The sequence below is a fragment of the Corvus kubaryi genome, unplaced genomic scaffold (genome assembly GCF_017639235.1).
Source record: "Corvus kubaryi isolate FWS band 111438036 unplaced genomic scaffold, C.kubaryi_AGA036_p1.0 37328, whole genome shotgun sequence".
Taxonomy (NCBI): Eukaryota; Metazoa; Chordata; class Aves; order Passeriformes; family Corvidae; genus Corvus; species Corvus kubaryi.
Window position 1 is genome coordinate 817,175 of NW_024581106.1, and position 22,773 is coordinate 839,947.

General features: G+C 36.2%; 1 protein-coding gene across 5 annotated transcripts in view; it reads left to right on the top strand.

Moving 5' to 3' along the window:
- The window catches only part of RBM26 (RNA binding motif protein 26), a 52,450-nt gene extending 45,146 nt beyond the window's left edge, over nt 1-7,304 (top strand). For all 5 annotated transcript variants that reach the window (XM_042029594.1, XM_042029599.1, XM_042029597.1 and 2 more), the window contains 2 exons: nt 1,645-1,758; nt 5,137-7,304. In XM_042029594.1, coding sequence (XP_041885528.1) covers nt 1,645-1,758; nt 5,137-5,226 — 204 coding nt within the window. In that variant the 3' untranslated portion in view covers nt 5,227-7,304. The remainder of the gene's footprint in view (nt 1-1,644; nt 1,759-5,136) is intronic.
- The last annotated feature ends 15,469 nt before the right edge of the window (nt 7,305-22,773 follow it).

Consider the following 22,773-nt stretch of genomic DNA (forward strand, 5'->3'; position numbering starts at 1 on the left):
GAACATCTTCTCTTCTTTTGCTGAATTTCTATATCTAAAAAGCAGGGAATGGTAGTATTTTGAACCAAATATAGAAGTATAGAGACAAGAAGAAGCAGCACCTGAAAAGGAAGGTAGCACAGAACAAAGATGTGGACAGGGGGAGAAAACATACGTTTGGTGGTAAGGTTGAAGTCAGCATTACATGCATCTCTTTTTTTTTTTTTTTTAACTTTTTTGGTGAATGCACTTCAGTGCATTTAAAAAGCAGTGTGTTTTTCCTCAGTCACTCTCAAATAGAATAGGTGGAGTTTTCAAGGTGAAGTTCAGAATATGCTTCAGCAAGTGGGGGATCACTTTAGATGGATCAGGATTTATGATCAGTGTTTGAGATGTCCACATTCTAGTGAGCATTAAAACTTTTAATTGTCAAACAACTTTGTGTATAATTTCACCTTCATTACTAAATGAAAATTTTATGAAAATGGGGTTCCATCAAATCTAGGAAGAGCTGTATTTTCTTTAAGATATTCTTATATAAAAATATATTTCCACTGGAATGTCTGTGTTTACAACTAAAGCAGACTTTAAGGCTGGCAATTTGAGAAGTTGTAGAAGGTAATCATTAAAAACCTCTGCCGAGACAAATTGTGAAGTAAATGCAGCTAATATTTTAGCTTCTTAAATGAAAATAGGCCTAGGCTTTATGATCATATATGTTTTAGCCTGGAAGGAAGAGGGAGATTCCCTGTTGTAAAATGTTGCATTTTTATGTAGTAGTAATTTCTTCCAAAGATTACAAGTTATTTCTGAACCTAAATGTCACATATAAGTACTTTTAAACATTCTAGTTGTGTGACATTGTGATGAGACCATGGACAAAAAGCTCCTGAGCTGCATTTTAATAAGCATAGAATCTTTTAAATTTATCATAAATTTATATGTACAGATTTAAAATTTATACCTGGGGACTTTAATATCACACAATTCATGTTCAGATGTCATTGAACATGTAATTGTTTCTACATTTCACATTATGCTGTACTTTCAGATTGTACTATAAATCTTTTGTGACCATGACGGTTATTTCGGAATGTTGCTAACGCTGAGTTATGCTCATTCATGTTACTTTAATTTGAACATACTATTTCCAAAGCATCCACTTAATGCAGCTGGTACTTAGAAAGACATGAATATCCCATAAGTTAAAAATTTTTGCATTTCAATTACAACAGCTTTACAGGAAGTGGAACATTTTCCAGTAGATTAAATTGTAATCACAAAGGGGTTTTTTTTAGTTGTTTGGTTGTTGGGTTTTTTAAAATGTATTAAATCATTTGTGGGATGTCTTACTTTTTCCAGTAAGTTATACATTAACAGTTTTGTATCTGTCTTTGAAAGATGAGGAACCCAGCAAAATAATACTGAAAAACAGGAATGTGTTGGTTCAGTATGTTACCCACATCACCAAATTATTTATGGTTTTCCAAGCTTATTTTCTTCTGAATGTATTTTCATCATTTTCCTCAAAGGATGTATGAATTCCATGTGCAGTGAATGAAGTAGTTTCATTTAACCTGTTAACAGTAATTCATATGAACATAACACAACTTAGACTTTCTTTTGTAAAGTCACATATAACTAAGATGGTTAAACTCGTTTTAGGCTGCAATTCATGGATCTCGTTTCAAAGGACAGGAGCTCAAGTTGGCATGGAACAAGCCTGTTGCTAGTATGTCAGCTGTTGAAACAGAAGAAGCTGAACCTGATGAGGAAGAAGTAAGCTTGCTTTTATTATTTTTTATTTTTTTCTTTTTTAATATGAAATAATACAGCTTTTTCAAAAAGAAAATTTATCTGTGGATTCATACTTGTATTTTTTAATCTAACTTGTATTTTGATATCAGAAAGTAGACTTCTTTGTATTTCTTGGGGTTTAGGGTGTCAAAAGTTTAGATACTTTACTTTTCCTTACGGAAATACTTCATTTTTTACACAACAAAAAACTGTAGAGGATATACCTAAAAAATGGAAGGCATGGATTTGGACTTGGATGAGAGAGATTGAGGATTTTGCCCAAAACACAGGTTTGTGCCATCTGCTTTTGGTCCTGATTTCTTAGAGGACCATATTTCAGACTTTAATTTCTCTTTATAGAGAGATATGGCTTGGAGGATACAGGTGAAGGAATAATTCAGAGCATTTTTTGACTTCGTAGAGACATCTGAAGTACCTTTGCTGAGTGTTAGTCTTCATCATGGTCCATGAGAGATACTAAAGCCTTGTCCAAATAACCTGAATTGGTTAATGTAGGAATAGTGGGGCAATATGTATTAATGCAATCTAACTCATTACACTCAAAATACCAATGTTTGTGAATTCAGAAAAATAAATGCCAGCTGGGGATAAAGTCAAGCAATCTTCTTCCTATTTTATTTAGTGTCAGTTAACTATATCCACATAATTGGCATAGAAAAGCTGAAGTGGAAGTGCACGTTGTCTTACTCGATGAGAGTATTTTGTCTGTATCTTTTTCCTATGGCATTTTGGCAGATCTACCATAAAAGCAGCTTCAGAAATTGCTTTGATATAACCACATTTGGTTAGTTTTCTTACACTTGGTGGTGTTCACTTTCTGTTTTTTTCCTGAAGAAAGCCACTTTGTCTGCTGTCTGTCTCCAAAAATGCTACTTTTTTTTTGTGTACCAGTTGATGACAGATACCTCTACCTCTGTGGATTCATATTAGACATTTGTGCATTCCAGTTTACTGAGTGCTACTTTCCTCATGTACACAAACCTCAAGCATTGTCAGATGGTCATGAGCTGTGAGTGAACAAGAGACTACATTGTGGAATCTTCAGAGCATCTTAGGTATTTTGTCACATCTCCTTCAGGGAGTTACTGCCTGGGAAGATCAACAGCAGTGTGTTGATGCAAGGAGTCTGCATTATTGAGAGGTCTCCTTGAGCAGCCACTTCACTGAGACTTTTTGTGTAATGGAGGAAAGGCATGCAGGGATATGCAAACATTTCAGCAGAGTAAAGGAAGGGAAGTACAGATTTGTTGGTAGGTGGACTACAGAGAGATCTGCCTTTTAACTGCCTCAGCTAATTATTCCTTTGGAAAATACCTAGGAGTTGAACTTGGCTCAAAACCTTTAGCTGCTCAGTGGTTTTGTCGGCTTGCTACTTAACTTTGTTTTATAGCAGCTGTTGTAAATACATGAAAAAGGTTTCTGTCATTATTCCATATCTATCACTACCATGTTAGTTCAGCTGAGGAGTACTATGCTATAGAGGGTAGCAGGCTTAAGACTTGAATGAAACTGAGTACCTTGATGTCTCAACAAAAAAACAAAAAAAAAAGGATCTATATAATTCAGCTGAGTGAGATTCTTAATAACAAAACAAGGTTCCTAGTCCATTTATGAAAATAAGAGGAAAGTCTTTTGGACTTGAGTGCTTTAGAAAATCCCTGGTGAGTAGCCAGCTAATTTCATTATGAAATCTAGTCTTCCTAGACTCTTTTGTTGTACACCTGGGTGCCTAACAAAAGAATTGACTCTGCTGAGTCAACAACTGATCGTTATGAAGAGTATGAAATGTGTAAGTAGAAATAAGCTTTTAATCATTAGGGGTTTGCAGTTCAGGGACCTCTTGAGTCAAAAATGTGGTGTCTTTGTAGTTGAAAGGCCTTTATATATGTTTATTGTATTAATTTATCTGATTCCTTTGGAATCAGAATAACATCTGTAATGTCCTGTAACAGGGAATGCTACTGTTCAACTATGTCTACCCAGAACAAGTATTGTTCTATTGCATCTGCCACCTGCATGTTCTCTCTTCGCTTTCTTTAAGATACTTAATATACAGGGATACTGTCGTACTTCCCCTCAGTTATTGTCTCTCCTTATAGTTGTTCCCCTATATGGAAGCCTGGCTTTTTGGTCATCTCTACTGCCACTCAGCCTTGTGCTTTGTAGAGTTCTGCACTGTGCACTGCCCAGGACTCCTTCTCTTTGACTGTAGCACTGTTGTATTTTAGCTCACTGAACATCAGGAGATACTGGGAAAGAATCTAAGTCCTCAGAAGCTTCTGTGATTTAGTCAGGGTCAGACTACGCAGGCATACATTGACCGACAGGTCAGGTGTCAACAGAACTCTTTGAAACTATGCTTTCTGTAATTCTGCAAGAGTAATGAAGATAGTTTCTCCCTCTTGTTAAAGAGCTTACAGGAAAGAGAGAAGGCTTAGTTCTAGGCTTTCTTCAGCCTAGAGCCTCTTACCTCTCATAAAACTTCATAATTTTGCAAATCAACCTTCACACCTCTTGCTGAATTTGGAAATACTGTAGCAAAAGCAATTCCTTAGACACAAAGAATAAGCAAGGAAGACCACAGCTGCTATCTAACAGATGGACAGTTTTGCTAGGGAAAGATATCCTTGTGTTTTAGTCCTTTCTTTAGCTAGTGCAGAGTTTACTGTGTTAGGTGTGGTCATCAAAAAAGTTTCAAGACAGGATAGTTTATATACACCCCTGTGTCTATATGTAGATAAAGACTAAAGCAACTTACATTCAAGGGCTTTGAAGTCTGTCAAGTTTCTATGTTGTTACAGAAAGGAATTGAAAATATAGTAATATAGTTTGTCTGAATTTCTCTAAATACCTGTCTCCCTGCCTCAATCATTTAAATTTTTATATTGATTTCAATCTTGATTAAGGTGTCAAAATCAAAAAATCCCAGATTCAACCTTTTTGATACTATAGGACAGGTAGATTAAGCTCTTGGATGAAAACATAGATACTGTGAACATGCAAAAACCGTTAGATTTCAGTATAGCATATTACATTTCATGGGAACATAGCAGTTTGCACATGAATGATAGATACGTTGAAGAATCAGAAGAGCTGTCTAAGGACGAGGTGCATGCGTCATGGTCATTTTGAAGTCTGTTGAAAAGAAAAGAGTTTAATTTGCCATTTAGTAATATATGTATATTAGACATATACATCCAGTGTACTTTTTTGAAAGCATTAATGTTTACCTATTCACGACCAAATTTTTTTATTAAAGTGCAAATACCAGAGATTTGTATTTTGCCTTTTGATTTTTAACATTTTCTGATACAACAGTATCACGTTTTTCTCTTGAAGTTTCAGGAAGAATCTTTGGTGGATGACTCGCTGCTTCAAGATGATGATGAAGAGGAAGAGGAGAACGAATCTCGTTCATGGAGAAGATGATTCAACTGATCAATGATAATGCTAGAACTGCACCTGTGTTGCATTAGTATTACCTAATGTACTTCTGCATCTTTGTATTAAAAGGGGTTTTGTGATGAAGCTGGATTCAGATATAGATTAAAAAGCAGCTGGTTGGTTATACATTTTGAGAGATTGATGTTTGAGTTACATTTCAGTAAATGAATGCTAAAGACATCATACTAGGAACATATGCAATGTTTTTATTACATAGTTCTACAGAAAGTTACAGAATTCTTTGGGTTCTTTGTAATTTACTGAATTGGTCAAACACAAATGACCAAAAGTTGTTATAACATAGATAATTTTTGTTCTATTCCAGATACGGAATGAAAATTTGCATTTAAAATCTTTGTGAATGTTTTCAGAAATGAATAGATAACAGTACTAAACCGAAGTCTCTAAAGTTATGTATTCATAATATTGCATAGTAGTATGCTTAGGCTTTACTATGTACTAGCCTTTTGTTGGATTTGTGTACGTATTTTACCTATGGGTTTTAATGATAAAGTGTATGACTGCTTTGCATATAAGTCCTTATGACTTTAAGATGTTAAAAAATAAAGAAATGGAATGGTCTTAAAAAAAAAAAAAAAAAAAAGAAAAAAAAAAGCAATAACCAAAAAACCAAAGGCAATGGTCCTTAATGACAAAAAAAAAAAAAAAAAAAAAAAGAAAAAAAAGAGAAAAGACCATTCCAAATGGCAACCCCCACCCCCATGTTCACAAAAGGAGCTTGAATCACTATCACTTATACTAAAATAATACTGAAAATATGAAACTAATCTCAATCGTGCTTTACATTAACACATGGTGTACTCTGCATAAAAACTTTTGGTTGTTTTGAATTTAAAGTGATGCGAGTCAAATGGTAAATAGAATACTACTCCAACAATAAGGAATTTTTTTTTATCTCTGCACTGTGCAACTGTAGAAGAAAATTTGATCCCATGAAAATAACATGCAGTAATGAAATATAATTTAGAAAAATATGCGAGGAGAATTAGAGTATTTGGTAGATACTCTAAAAATTTGAGTACACAACTAATGCATCTTTTATATTCCTGTGTTTCTATGATTACATTTTTTCATTTCAAAAGTAACACTTGGAAAATCCTAAGTTCACACTATAGCACATATTCACCATTCAAAAATACACGAAATATTAGTGTATCCCACAGAAAATCTTCATTGGCTCTTTCTAACAGGTCATTCTGGTATGCGAGGTGTGGCGTTTCTTTGCTTCGTAGGAAGGGGAATTCCCCACTCCTTTGCAGTAAATGACCTCTCACAAAGACATGTTTTTATATCCATTTAATGGCATTTTGCTGGACTGTTTTCAAAAGAAAACCCATTTATTAAGTATTAAAGTCTTGGGTTTTGTTTTTGTTCTGAAGGTAGTGGGTGGGGTGTTTTGATTTAATGTTTTCTTTCCCTCTCATTAATTCATTGATGAGTTCATCATAAAACCACTGTCTCTACATCTCTGAGATGGACATGAGCCTGTACTTCTGCTCACCTAAGAGTTGGACTTCATGATCTTTGTGGGTCCCTACCAACTTAGAATATTCCATGATTCTGTGAGAGTACTTCAGTTAAGAGGGTGTTTTCTTTAGTCCATGTTTTTGTCTTTTGCTGGGAGGAGGGGGAGAACTGGTGTAAGTCATGTCCCTGTCCTTTTTTTTCAATTCCAGAGTAGGAATGGAGGAAAGTAGAAGTAGTAGCATTCCAGAGAGGAGCTCCAGCTGTAGAATTTTTGTTCATGCTTTTCAATTGAAGGGATTTTAAGGACTGGATCCTGGTTTGGGGTTTTTTTTTGTTGAGCTTTTTGTTTGATTTGGTTTGGTTTTCCCCTCTGTCCTGATGTGTATGCATATCTTGTTGCAAAAAATATGCACTTAAATTTTTGTATAGTCCTAGTTTCACATTGAAATGTCACAATTGACTGCCATGCTTGTTACACTAAGTTCTACATTTTGCCATAAGGAATTGTATTTGGGAAATTGATTTCCTTTTACACTGAATTTCAGGCAAAATAAAATATTTTAAGAACCTTTTTATCCAGTGCTCTGAATGAGCTGTTCTAATTCACTGAAGTAAGTACAAGCTTTCCTACTTTCCTTTTTTAATTAATTTAGTACATTTGAAGGGTGCCAAATTGACAGTCCACGAGGTGGAAATTTTTTGTGTGTTGTCTTACCGAACAGGTACAGCACAGGAAAACACTGTCCATGCTCCATAAAGTGTTTGTGTGGCCTGCTTTGCTTCTCAAACCTGCCTTTTCATTGCAGTCACTCAACACAAGCTAATGACAACTATAACTGTGTTTTTTACATGGATGCTTCTTACAAATCATCTGAAATTGCTGTATCATATAATTTTAAAACTTGTGTTCCAAGTTTGCCTGTTTGTTTTGAATTCAGCCTGGTAATGCATCCATCTAAGATTCACTTCATTGAAATTGCACCCTGGTTTGCTGGTAAGGGGATGAAACCTTTTAAAATTCTTTTTATTGCCTTCCTTCTGCAAACTTCCTACTGGTGTGTATTTTATTCCCTGCTGTTACCTTGTGACATTCTGAATGGTTTAAAAACACCTGGATCAGAATGACTTGGTTTATTCTCACTTTAAAACCAACCCCCAATATTTGTTTCAGTCAAAACTAATCTGTGGTTGTGTTATTCAACATAAGAAAACTCTGTCCCAGTTGCAGTCTGAATGGATTCTGTACAGATTTCTGTCATTATCAAATTATTTTCTTCATTTGATTGGCTTGCTCTGTTTTCCTTGTCTAGCTCTGCTCCCTTCCATCTTTTTGCTACTACCTTAGCCAACGCTTGTCACTTCAGTTCAGTCAGATCCTTGTTAACTTAGCTTTCAGTGAAACCTGTTGTCACCTTCCTTGTTTGACTCAACAAACCATCCTGCTGGCTTGGTTTTCCTCAAAACAGATTTTCAAAATTCCCATGGAATAAAAGGTAAGCATTTAAGAAGGTATTTTCTTTTCCACTTGGATGCTAAAGGGCTTGAGTAAGATGTGAGCTGACATGCAGTTCAATGGCAGTATTGTTTAAAACCACATTTGGTTGAACTACAAAAAATTTGAAGTAATGGGAGTCAGTAATTCAGACTATATTATGATCTCTGCAAAACAATAAATTAACAAGAATATTTCTTTGAAGCAACACTTATGGCCAGTACTACTTATATTTTTCCTTCTCTTAACACCAGTCATACACTACAGTTGTACGAATACATAAAAGAAATACAAAGGGGCAGAGACCTTCAGTGAAGTGCCTCATTTACTCTAATTCAACATAGATTTTTTTATGTTGCAACTAATGAAGATATAGTCAGATTTAATCCTGCATTACTTATCTTTTATAGGACAATAAATTACAATTAAAAATTAAGATTAGAACAACTGGAACAAATAACAAATTTGAAGGGTTTCTGGGAAAACAAGTGAAAGTCAAAACAATTTTATTGTTCTTCATCATACTGTTCTGAGTGGAGCTGTACTGATATAATAGCACGTGATTACTTTCAGATGAACTTGTTAAGTCAGACAAAGTAAAAGTTCTTGATCAAGATTAAAGAAAAAAGCTTCATCTTTCTCAAATGTGCCAATATAGCTGTAAACTTATCCTTGGGGATGATGAACCTTTAGTTTTTGTGGACTCAGTGTAAAGAGGTCAATGTAGACCTTTATAAACACACTAGTGTGCTTGTTACACAGGTACCTAAATACTGTACTTTTATAAAATAACTATTTTTTATTTAAGTATGCCTCTGCATGTTTTATTCTGAACAGTGTTTTAACTCTGAGGATATCAAAAATACTTGCAACAAAAATAGACTTTGGTGATTTCAATCTTTATTTGAATTCTCTTGACATCTAATGGGAACTCTAAAGAGAAGGATTTCAAGAACATACCACCTATACCACCCATAGCATCTATTTTTCCTAATAGATAATTATTTGTAAAATCCTTCTATATGTGTTAATGCTAGAACTTATCTTGATTGTACTTTGTTCTTGATCTGTGTGAGTGACGATTAACTTTTTTTTCTTCTTCTTGCAGTAAGCTTGTAATCCTGAGACCAGTTGATGTCTTTGAAAATCATCTCATCTGAGTGGTATATTGTAGTAATTTTGATGTTAGAGTTTTAATTATTGAATTCCAAGATCCTTCCTGCTTTGTTAGCAGAACAGACTAAATCAGTTTCTCGCCTCTCTCTGCCAAAGACTGGAATACCATATTTAGCAAATTTGTCTGGTCTACATGATGAACTGGATTTTAGCATTTCCCTATCAGCAAATGGAATAATAAAGTTTGAGATGTGTACTCTTCAAAATACATTTTTCTGAAAAACGTTTTCACTAGGCCTGTTTGTTTCATTTTGACCTCTTGGACACAGAGAGGGTAGAATAGTCTTTTTACTCGTTTACACTATTTTATTTTTTTGTGTTGCAGATGCGCATAAATGTTTTATAGTAATTTGATGGGTAAAAGTTTTCTTTAAAAAATCAGATCTTTTTGTATCATCTACCATATACACTTGTTTTCAGAGAAAGGGGAGAAAAGTAAATGGGTTACAGTTCCTCCTGACAAGCTGTGACGATTATTTCAAATTAGAAATGTTTACAGGCCCCAAACTTCAACAGTGCAGATGTTCATTTCCCAGTCCTGAAGAATGACTTCTCTTTCTTAAAGCTAGTGTTCTTTTAAATGCAAAAAGAAAAGAAACACTAGCTTCCCAAAAATGTTTTTGTGATGGTCTGCAGCCAGACAGGATATTTCCCAGCTCTAAGGCATATGAACTCTTCTCTCTAACCAATAACTGGCTCTCTAGGGAAATGAGAAAAGTTTCTTGGGTTTTAAAGGTCATAATTTATTCTTCGTCTTGCACAAAATTTTGTGCAATAAAGATGTTTGATCCAAAGAGAAGACAAAGACTTCACAAAAGTTTATGTTGATCTATGCATGTAAAAATCTATGTCCTTTGCTAAAATCATGTGCATGTTGCTAATGCATGTATGGTGTAGCTGAGATCTACCAAAGCACAGAAATGCCTTTAGGGTAAAAACCCTCATTTTTATAGAGCTTCCCAGTTCTGCAGAGCTCTGCTGCATAAAAGCCAAGAGAAGTGTCCTTTCCATTTAAAGTACCTTGTTTTAACATGAAGAAATGTTCTTCCTCACATTTGCAAACTGTCCTTTCTCTGCTTAAAAAAAAACCCTACTTCTGATTTCGTGGGTTTTTTTTTTCTTTTCCTTGAGATAAAGCCTTGTATTTTCTCTTTCGGCTGCTAGAGGGCACTATGGCTACACAAGTAAAGTACAAAAGCTGGAAAGTGCTCCCATTTTAACACTTCTGTGATATTTTTCCTGTTTCAGTTCTCATGCTAATATTTGCATTTCTTGCAAAAACCTGTATACATCTCTACTATGTCAGCAGAAATTCTATTTGTGTGAACTGAGACAAAGTATCTCTCTTTGGATTTAGGTACCAATGATAAAACATGACTCCAGGTGTTTAAATCTGAATAAAACAGAAGAATGTTTCAGTGTTGCAAGAGGCATGTATCCGTTGCCTTTTCTGCTCTGGGAGTTGAACTAGGTTTGATAGATTACGCTTGAACTTACAGAAAACTTTGGGTAGCTATATCCTGTTTGTCAAAGCTTTTCATAAGAATTAATCTTTTAAACGTGTTTGTGCTCTGGAATAGGGAAAGATAAAACTTATTGCTGGAAAGTGGAGGGGGGCAGAAATGGCACACAACACTGGGTTTTCATATAAACTACAAAAGAAATCACCAGCCTAACATAGTTAGAATAAATTTCACCACTGTATACAGTCATATTTGCTTTATGATAGATTCATCTTAAATACATCAAATAATTACTACTGTAGCTCCACCAACTGGTGCACTGTAATTACACAAAACAATTTTTCAGCTATGATGTGGAATACTTGCTCATCCTTGTGCACCCACTATACTGTCTCTTACTGTCTTGCCTGGGTGCACCAGGAAGCTGCTGGTAGCCCATGCATTGGAACACTGACTGTGCAGCTTGGAAGTCTGAGAGTGCAATGCCCATGCACACGAATCAGATGTAGGCCAACACCGTGCAGGACACGTATGCTCATTCTGTGTTGTTTTCTATTCCCTTTCAGTCATTAGTGCAATGTCAAAAAGTGCTGTGGCACCACAGATTTCGTTACACTCCTCCTAACTCACAAAATAGCTATGTGGAGATTATCATATGGTCTCTTTTTTTCTTGAAGGGGGCTTCTGTATCAACACCTGTGGATAAACATCACAAAATGCTGCAAGACTTGCAAGAAGTCGGTATCTTTGAATTCACCTAAAGATGGAAAACTTACCAGAAGTGACTGTGAGAAGAGGAATTCTGGTTGTAAAAATTATTTGGTTTTATTTTTCATGATTATTTCTTTGCATTCAGATCTTATAGATTATTAAAATTTACCCACTGCTGCTCACAGAGAGGTATTAGGTAATGTTTAAAATGATACATCCCCCATGTGATATTTCTACCAGTTTAATAGAAAATCAAAGAGTATTTTGATACAATTTTTAATTATATTTTTCCATCTACTTTCTCTGTGGTATTACTTTACCTCAGAAAACAGAGTGTGTTTGGATACTATTTATTTATTTGCATAGTTCTACAATCTTCAACTTTTCCATTGATGCTGTTTTCAAAACTCCCCTATTGGTTGTACCATCCTTCACATATTAGGCAAAAAAACACTTGTGTAAGGTTAAATAGAATTTGAAATTTTATCAAGAACACAAAAATAGAAATATCCAGTAAGCAAGTGAGCAGGCTTAGAAAACTTTCCTGCAGCATAGAATTTTGTATAGATCTTAAGAAAGGTGGACTTTCTACACCCGAGTAATTGAAATCTTGACCATCTTTCAAACAAGTTCTTACAATGAAAGCAAATGTTACCTGCTCATAACTGCTTATGTACTTGAACACATTTTAAATGGGTTAATCTTTCTATAGAGAGAATAAAAATCTGATTTTCCTGCTACATCCAAGAGTACATATTCAGTATCTGTGGGGTAATCAGTCTACTTTTAAAATACTAAGTCAATAATTGCTGAGTATTTGTTTCCAGAATTCAGAAATTTGGACTCCGGTGGTCCTACAAGCTACTTCTGTTGGATTTTTTCTTTGTTTTGCTTTTTTGTTGGTTTTGTTGGGGTTTTAGTTTGTTTATTTGTTTGGTTTTTGTTGTTTGGTTTGGTTTCAGGTTTGGGGGTTTTGGGTGGGACAGGAGGGTTGTGGTTTTGTTTGGGTTTTTTTTTTTTTCCCCGGTGGTAAAATTTCATCAGATATTTTGCAAAACTACCTCTTCTTGTTTAGTATTTGTAATTCTTTGTTCCCAGAAGCAACATCCTGTGTATTGTGTATTTAGATGTATTAATGTGATGTAGCCAAATTTATCTGTGAGAGTATTCAGTTAGTGAAAAATGTGAGATTAAAGAGCAAAAAGCAATAGCTGTAGCCTTTATGGTGGAAGAAGCAAAGTGCAGGTCAGCAGACTTACTGCCTGACCTGAATTATAAAATAAGTTTTCTATTAGAAGTTATGTAAGGATATTGGCAATACAACAGAAGATACAGAGAACTTTTTGCTGTCAATACATAGTGAAAAATTAAGGAATGTAAGTTATATTAGACCTTGTTAAGTTTTATTTGGTTAGTTCTCTCTGTATTTGCAGTTTTGTATTGGTGAACTCCCACAATATTATTTGCATGTCTTCACTAAATTTATGTTCTAATAACTTTAATATTAAAATAATTTAAAATATATTTATTTCTTCAGTTCCTGTGTTGAACTGTCTCCAAATATCCTTTCAAGTGAATTTAAAGTAAGTACTATTTTTTTCCATCCTTGTTTTCTGTAATCCTTTCTCTACTAAAAATACTGAGGTCTTTGCTCTTTAGTAGCTCTTCTCTGCAAATCTACTGTGTATTGAATTTTTTGAAGACAGCTTGCCAGGAAAACACAGACAAAACAGAGAATAAGTTATAGAAATTGGAATCTGAAATACCTAAAATATTAACCAAGAGTATTCAGTACACTACCATTTTTAAGATGGCAGTATGTCATGCTACAATACTATCTGTAGATAAGCTTTTGTTAAACTTTTAAAGTAATTTGAGTAGGTAATGACTAGTGTGTAAGTAGTCTAAGGCAAGATTGATGGCACCTTGATTGGCTGTAGCAGTTACTAAAGTTCACATTTTATGACCTCCTTAAAAATATTAATTTAGAAGCTTATGAATTACTCTCTGGAGTCACCCTGAATTAACAAATACTGAGCTAGTTTTTAGCATTTGAATCTTTCTGTGAAATAATTTCTACCCACTGTTGAACTTTATAGTGTTTTTCAATAATCCATTTTCTAGATAAAGCAGTATTAACTCTTTGATGGCCAGCACTAAGTTGTGAAAAATGTTCTTATAGTCTTGTTCCATGCCAGGATCAGAGAGGACCCTGGCTGGTCACTCGTGCCCATCCTCGGTGCTTGACACAGCAGGTATTTGAGTGATAATGTAGTAATTGAGGAACTGGGCTATGCTTTAAAAATGGGATAGTACAAATGAATTACCTTCCTAATCTACTTTGCCAAATGACTGAAAAGATGTTACTGGTGGGGGATGCTGGGGCAGGAGTGAGGAGGTGAGATCAGTAGACATCTTCGTCCCATTATTCTGTTTCAAGCCATGCTACGTTCACTGGAAAAACCCACACCACTGTGCTGTTCTTGGTTACGTATGTTTGGCTTCAACTCTTGGTTTGTCTCTTCTCTTCCCCTGATTTACAGGAGCCAGGACAAAACATTTAATAAAACCTTTAGTGAGCAGAATGTGGAAGCTGAAGTGCTTCCACAGAAGATCAGAAGAGCAGTTGAGAACAGAAGCCTTGCACTTGCACAGGACTCATCACAAACACAGGACATGCTGTCGTTCATCTGTGACCCACTAAATTGAAAGCTGCATGGCCCTGCATTTGAGCTGACTCTCTGGACCCGTTTGCATTCTTAATAGCCCTACAAACAGGGACTTTGCTGTAGGAGCTCTTACTCGTTTTGGCATATCCCTCAGTTGTTCTGGTGGGGGGAAGGCAGTCTCAGATCAGTCAAGGATCACCTCCAAAAGAGGTGTGAGAAGCCATGAAAGATTTTTGTCAGACCTTTAGCATCTTCATTTAGCTTATTGTGAGTGTGGTAGCTTTGTGTCAAAGGCTGTGTGACTTGTATGTTAGTGCAGTGCTAATGCAGCAGCAGCAGGGTTTCCTCCTCTACTCACCATTGTGCAGCAGAGCCACAGTGCTTGGACTTGCACTTCCTAGGAAAACTCAGCTTTGCCAGATGGGTGAAGCAGCCCTGAGGCTAGGCTGGAGCAAGATGAGATCATTTTCTCTAATGTATCTGTGTAGACAAGCTAAACCATTGGCAAGGAACAAAGGCAATTCTGACACCATTTAGGGACCTTAGTCAGAGAACCCAGCAGGTGGGAAGAAAACAGTAAGTGTAGGGATGTATCATGCACTGTAGGACTTGAAATTAGGTTAGATGGTAGAAAGGCTGGCTTTGTTTAATTTTGTTGGGTGTTGGTGAAATTAAATTTCTAGAAAGAGGTGCTGAGGCAGATGGAAGCTGAGGTTTCAAGTTCTTGGCCAAACAATTGTTTATGTGCAGGTCTCCTTTCCTGCAATCTATCCTCTCTCTGCCACACCTGTGGGTAGCCTAGTTTGTTGCAGACGAGGCATGCTGTAAAAGATTTGGGAAATACTGCTAAATCCAGAGAATAGGGCCAGGAAATACTGATTGTCTGCCTAGTACTTTCACAGAGGCTTCCATCTGGAACTTTAAAGTATCATCCAAGATACCTAGAAGTTTAGAGAAGCCTCACTTTACTGATTACTTCTGCATGGCTTGGTGATTGCAGAATTTAGTGTTCCTTGTTATGAGTCCCTGTGGAGCATGTTGTGTCAACAGTCAGTTTCTCTTTTGAAAGACTACTTTTCCAGTCCATGGGTGTTGTGGTGACCCAGCCCACTGCAGGGCTGGGGCAGCGAGATGCCAATCAATCCCAGCCCATCCCCTGGATCGAGTTTCCCGAAGAGGCAGACCTAGAGGGTGGGTCAGGGGGCGGCTCAGAAGCCTAAGATGCACCCCCTGGGCAGAGCCCGGGTACGAGCCACCTCCCCCGGTTCAGGAAAATTCGTGGTTACTCCGTTGTTCACTGGTTCTCTGTTATAACTCCCGCCTCTCGGTTTCCCCCCACAGTGGCTCTTGTTACATTGTATCCTCCCCTGGCTTGTAACTGGTTTTCAAATTCCCTATAAAACTGAGGACAAGCCTCAGGGAAGGATCCCATCACATTCCATCCCTCTCGAGTTTGTTCGGGCTGTGAAACTTCTCACAATAAACCTGTTAGGAGTGAGACATGAACAGCCTCTCTCTTCCTTTGTCTCCGAGCTAATGTGAGCCGATCCCTGCCATGTTCCCTCTGCCGAGAAGCCAGCTAGCTAGCCCAGCAAGCAGCTCTTTTCCTGATGCCAAAGTCGCTTCTGCGACACGCAGAAGAATGCAGCTGGACTGTCTCTGACCTGGGGCACGCCAGAGCTCGTGCTTCGAGCAGCAAGAACTGCGTTACGTGGGAGTGTGTTTGTCTTTTCAAACCTGTTCATCCAAGTAAGGTAGGATAACATCAACAAGTTAAGTAATGGAACTCTCCTGGTTTTTAAGCTGTTTAACCTGTTGCCTGAGTGAACAAATTAGGAAGCAGTTACATGAGCAACTAAATGGGCAGATCATAATATTAGGTAGGAAATTGCATGATGCTGAATTATTGTCATGATACAGGACAAGGGAATCCTCTTTGGTTATCATAGCTGCAGAATATGATGAAAGGTACTCATCTAAACTCTTATGGTTACATTAGCAAGAGCTTGTGTCAATTAAACCTTTAGAAGTGCAAAGAATTTCAGTACCTAACTCCTTTCAGATATCTCTCCAGCTGCACAAAGAATCAATGGTCTTGTCATGACCTTCTTTCTCTGACCTGACTTGGAACTGTTCTGAACCTTTAAAGTGTTAGGAGCTATCCCTAGCATTGTCTTATCTGAGAGAGGTTATGTATGCTTCGATGACTGCTTTCTAAAATCAGATAATCAAAACCATTCAAAATTAAAATATTTATGTGGAAAAAAAGGTAGAGTCTAATCTTGAATCTTTATTGGAGTCCAAAAATCGCAATGAAAAGTAATTATCTACTTTTATCTCCATGGATCCATATGCAAATCTCTAAAATATCCTCAAATGCTACCTGTTACTAGTAAAAATACACATTGGCTTTTGAAGAACTCAGCATTTTGTTGGTTTTCCTCCAAATGTCTGAACAAAAAATAAATAGTCTTCTCTAACCACTCTGCTTAGTATTGTATAGTGGTTATGGGAACAATGTGTTAGGAACCCTCTGCATGAATTTTGAATGGTATTTTAGATTGATGTGGGTATCCTAGGCCCTTCTGAATTTTTCTTCTACCCCAACAACCAAATGAATGGTGAGAAAAGCCCATGAATGTTCTTGAAACACCAACTTCTGCCTGTAGCAACTTGCCTGAAGATCTTGCAAGGTGGTAGACTGTGATGGCTTCCAAATACCTTCATGTCATGCAATAATGCTGTGGTTTAGTCTGCTGCCTATCCAGCACTATCACATTTCAGCATGTCTTCATAGCTTTTGTTTTTTAGTAGAACTCACTAGAGACATAGGTTATTTCAGTGTCTTGTTCCCTGTCGGAATGTTGGTACTCAGCCTCCTGGTCTACATAAATACTAGTAAATTAAACATGGCTGGGACTGTTCTCTGATGCTGAGGCCAACTGGCATGGAACAACTCTAACACACACTATTAGGCTTCAAAACAGGACAACCATATCCACATTCTCTGCTGTAAATAGTCTGTCTTGGGATAGTTGATCTGGGTCTCTGAGGTGCTGTGGCCTGACAGTGTAACAGTTGTGGAACCCCCAATAGGGTTCAGTGCCTATGATGTATGCTGGACCCATTTGTTTCACTAATTCAGATGTGTCTGAGTTGCCAAGCTTTGTTCAACAGCAGGTAATATGATTTGTTTCCACTGGCAGATGAAGGGGCCTAGAGGAAAATCTGTTCTTTTCCAAAGCAGTGACAATTGTCAACAATGTTCTGCAAGGAATCCATCCTCTCTAGAGATGAATGTCGCTAACTGAAAGAGGGAATGGGTGCTAAAAAAACAAAAATCCTAGTACTTTAGCTAATGGACAAATGAATGGCAATTAACAATTAAAATTTTGTAGACCATAGTAACTATTGGATTTAATGAGAAGTGTAAAATACATGGCAGTCTTGTGAGATACAGAGTTAGAAGAAACCTTATTAAAGAAAATTAATAGTAATCTTCAAGTTGAAATTCATGTAGGCGATTCTATTCAAGTTTTCTTATCACTAGTAAGGTTTGGAGGTCTCTTGAACTATCCCTGAGTATTACCAGCAGTCTTGAAAATTAACCTAGCAATAATGCAGTGGTGTAGTCAAAGGGGCAAGCTGCAATACTTTTCTGGCACGCCTTCCCCTAGAATTTCAGTTTCCTATAAACTGACAAAGGGGGAGCTCTACACAGATAATTCATCCTTTAGCCCTTCATGTGTAAGTATGCTTTTAGCACAGTACATCACCTTAAGTATTATACCTTCTGCAGTAGGATAGAATTCTCGGACCTGATAATTCATGCTACCAAATTACTTGCAAGTACATTGTGAAAACATTTTCTGTGTCTATGCATGTATTTCATCAGCCATCCTCCCATCTGTCAAAATAGATTGAATGATTTAATTGCCTAATCAGCTTTCCAAGTCTCCCATGTACATACAAAAACATCACAGTGAGTTGTAGAGTTACATGGTGGTGTATAAGCAATTATTAGAGATACCTATTAGAGTTTTCCCAAGTTCCTTATTGTGGTAGACAACAAGTGTGTTGGATTTAGCTAGATTATAAGCATGGTTATTTACTAGCAGAAGCTGATGTTTTTCTCCCCTCTATTTTTACATTTGAGGATAAAATATAATTTATGTTCTGGGCATCATCTTGTGGAAGTTCTAAATCACTTCATGAGGCTTTCAGCCTAGGTTATGTCATTTATCCATCAGCACTCAGTCCATTTAATCCAGACCTCTCAGCTGTACAGACCTAGCTCCTGTTGTGAGTGATCGGCCTGCTTGAGTGCTCCCAGCTTCTCCTGTCACATCACATTTGCATAAAAGAGGACGGATAACCAAATTTGAGCACACAAATGAAAATGCTAAGCGCTGAACCTGTCACAGTTGTTGTTCAACTAATTGTGAAAAATTTGATTTGCTGGCTTTTCACTGTTTATCATGTGGACCCCCTTCTCAAATTTGCCTTGGCTTCCGCTTCTGTACATGTAGCTTTTAAACTCTCTACACAAGCAGCCCACCCTGGGGATTACTTACCTCTCCTACCAGCTTTTAATGTTGGCTCATCTACTTGACTAAATTAGGCCACCATGGCAAACAAACACATAATTAAAAACCTGGGAAAGACAACTGCAGTTGCACTTCTTAAATTGATTTTGCAGTCTATTACTGGTATATGCCTTTGCATTTTGCCATTTGTATCTCATCCTCCTGTAAACCCTGAAAATGTCCTTGCTTTTGATTGTATATAGGAGGAGATATATTATTTCAAAATGAAAACTAATGTTTTCTTCTGAAATGGAAATAGTAAATAAAAACACACTCTTGTTTCTGGGTACTTTGTGGCAGCTAATTACAGAGGTGCTGTATTCATTTGAAATTAGACCCATTTTTGAACTGGCATTGAAAGATTATGGATGAAGTATTGTTCAAATTATTGTGATTTTTCAAAATTCTGGGGTTTGACTCTGCTTTCAAAATGTGCCTACAACTGCTGTTGTGTTTCTAATTCAGAACACTTTGTCTTTACTTATCTGTAAACACTTCTTATGATTTATACCAAGAGATCACCAATTAAAACAGTTGAATATCACACTGCTTTTTTGTGAGGGAAGAGGAGGTTCAGCCAAACAATTATCTATAAAAATATAGAATCATCTACAAATCCAAATCATTCATCCCTTTGGTATTGTCATTGGTTGGTTATACTCTGAATGCCCATAGCTGTCATCATTTAAGAAGGTGGATGATAACATGGGCGTAGTGGGTATAAATCTATCAAGACTATTGAAGGCATCTAAAAACAACCTGATAAGAAAAACTGTTATTTAGATGTATAGTAAAAATCTTTATTTTTCTAGAAGTTCTAAAATATCAAAATATTTGTTTTCAAATCAAAAATTATTCATCAGCAGTTATGGCTGAAACATTGTCAAAAAAAAAGAAATTATTTTTCTTAAAATCCTTATTAATTTCATTTTATTGTGTCTGTGAAGAGGTAGAAGCTCCTAAAGTGACTTCATGTCAAGTGAAGTTCACTGAAAACAGCTGTAGTAGTAGGACATAATCTCTTCTGTAAACTGGTCAAGTTGTATCTTAAAACTGTACGATACTTCCAACTGTTTCTCTGGTAAGTTTGTACCAAAAAAAACCAAACAAAAACTCCCCGTATTTTCATTTATATAATTTGTAGGCTGAACTGACTTAAATCCAGGTTATCTGTGGTTAGCTGTCCTTTATTTTAAATGGCTTTTCTCCCTTCATGATGTTTACTTCCTTGATATGTTCATCAACAGCTGTCAAGTCAGAGCCTTCATTTCACAAGGCTAAATGGGCTGAATTCTTAAAGGCTTTTGACAAAGCCTGGTGTATTTAACTGCAGCAATATCAGATTGTAACATTCAGAAATCAGTATGTTGGAGAACACTGTCCTTCTCCGTTAAATTTTGCTCTTTTCCTCATTTTTGACACTGAGTTCTGCTGTCATTAAAAATGCACCTGGAGAAATAACTTGTGCTGTACTCTATGGTCCTACATTTGGCTTGTGATCACTAGAATAGTATCAGTTTCCTTTTGCTCATCCTTCACATCATACTACTTTTCCTTCTTCCTCGTTAACAGCTTTTCAAAGTTGACCTCCTTTCCTGCCCTCTTTCTCAAGTTTGCCAATGAGTTACACTAAATATATAAATCATATTTGCAAAATAAAATGTTTGGAAAATGTGGATACAGATATTTGGAAGAGACTATTCATTAGCATAGCAAGCCCACAGCATCAAACTGAGAAGCAGCAAAAATTCAAGAAATTAATTAAAGTTAATTAACAGAAAACTTTCTGTACTTGAAAAACTGCAACTATGCTGCCAACAGGTTTGATTCTGAAAATCAATGAAGTAGCAGCTCCTGGTCCAGAACAAAAAGATTGCTTGTGAATTTCCAGAATGTTGTTACATCTTTTAGGTTATTCTGAGTAACCTTCAACAAGATGGTCTAGAGTGAATCTAATATTCCCTCCCAGCTTCTCTCATTTACAAAGCACATCCCAGTAGCTGAAATATCCTTAGATATCCTTGTGACCAAAGAGGCAGAAGAGGATTTATTTACTCAAGAAAATACGTAGTTTTCAAAATTCATTTTCTTCAGATAAAGAGAAGAATAAAATTGTTACCCTGTTCTTTAACAGCAGGGCTCATTTTTATTGCTAATCTGTTATCTCATTTTACCATGCAAAGATTTGATCTGGAAATCCCACAGATATGTTAAAACTGGTAGAACTGAATTAAGTATTTGGGCTTGTATGCAGTATCAGTCTTAGAAAAAACTATGCTTATGGATAAGATTCTTTTCTCAGATTTTAACCAGAAAACAATACAAAATAATGTCTTTCTTTGTTTCTGACTTAGCTTATTGAAGCATGGAAATTTTATTGTTAAATCCTGGAATTTTTGCATTCATAAATAAAATAATCCTCGTCCCTTGTTTTACCTTCTTTGCTTTTCTCTGAACTTAGTTATGCGTAGTGTTATATTTATTCTAAAGTAGTGTGAGAAACTGAGAATGGAAGGGAGCAAATTAAACAGCCAGAAAACAAAATATCAGCTCTCAGGGTGAGTTTTGTGGTCAAAATACCCGTGACAGTAGGGCTTAAAGGCAGTTTCTGAAAAGGGAAGTTAGGTTCTGAACTTTCTTTATTAAATTAATCTGTCTCCTAAGTAAATGGGAATATGCAGGTCTACAGACTTGGTTCTTGATGTAAATGTCTGATTTATAATTTCAGAAACTACTGTGCAGAATTTCTTTAAATTCTATATCCTTCAATATCCTTATCCATAAAATGTTTTGCTAGCCAAGTGAGGGAAACATTAAAGAGTGAGGGCAATAAATGTGTTTAAAATTTTGAACAAGTACTAGTGAAAAATGTTTTGCCATATTCCCTCAGCTGTAATAAAAGGTACACTTTTCATTTATCCTTCTACTAGGTATCTATTTGATTAAAAACAGTCTCCCCTGCTTCTGTAAGTACCTTCATGTAATTCATGGGGATTTTCTCATTTTCCCAGGTCTGCTTGGGTAAATAAAGGTTTCTCCTTGGCTCAGTCTCTTAGGTTGGATGTTAGAACAAACAAACTTCCATTAGCTTGCTTTTTGTTTTGCTTTGGATTGCAAGTAACTTCATCAGCATGTAAGAGAGATAACTGCTCCATCTTTCCCTATATATTTTATTATACAAGGATGACCTCCTTCCCATGAGCTTAGCTCTTGACTATAGCTAAATGCAAAAGAACAAGCACACACAGATATGATTAACAGATTACACATACACATCTCTGTGGTCTGGGGTACATATGAGGAAAGTCATGTGTTAAATTGCCTGTTCTTTTTATATTAAAAAGTAAACTTATTTACACTATGGGTAAAATGTGTGTTGACCTACTGCATTACAGTATAAGCATGAACAAGGTTACTTTTCCCCCTTTCTGCTAAATAATAAGGCGACTCATGCTGAGGGTGCACTTAAACTAGACCTATAACTCTTGGAAATTCATAGATCGTAAGGCCAAATGGGACCATTATGATCATCTTGCCTGACCTCCTCTATAGTACAAGCCATAGGGTTTCGACAACATAACAGTATTTGTAATTTCGTATCCATTAGAGTGCTATTTATAGGATATATATTGTATTGAAATGGCAGAATATTCATTGCTCTGAAATTCTGCTGGATAATTTTACTACTGTAGTGTTATCTACAGGGTTCTCTGTTGGTATGTATTAATAACAAAAAAAAAATCTTACAAAATTTCCAGCAATTTGCTAAAAATGTGACTTCATCCAATAAGCAAATTGCTTGTGACAACAGCTGCAAAACCATATATTTAATGTAAAAACACTGTTGATATAAAAGAATCCAAATAATTTATTAATTGCTGACTACTGTAGAATCTGAAGTCTAATTAAGAAAAGAAAAATTATGACCGACTGGTCCATTGCACCAA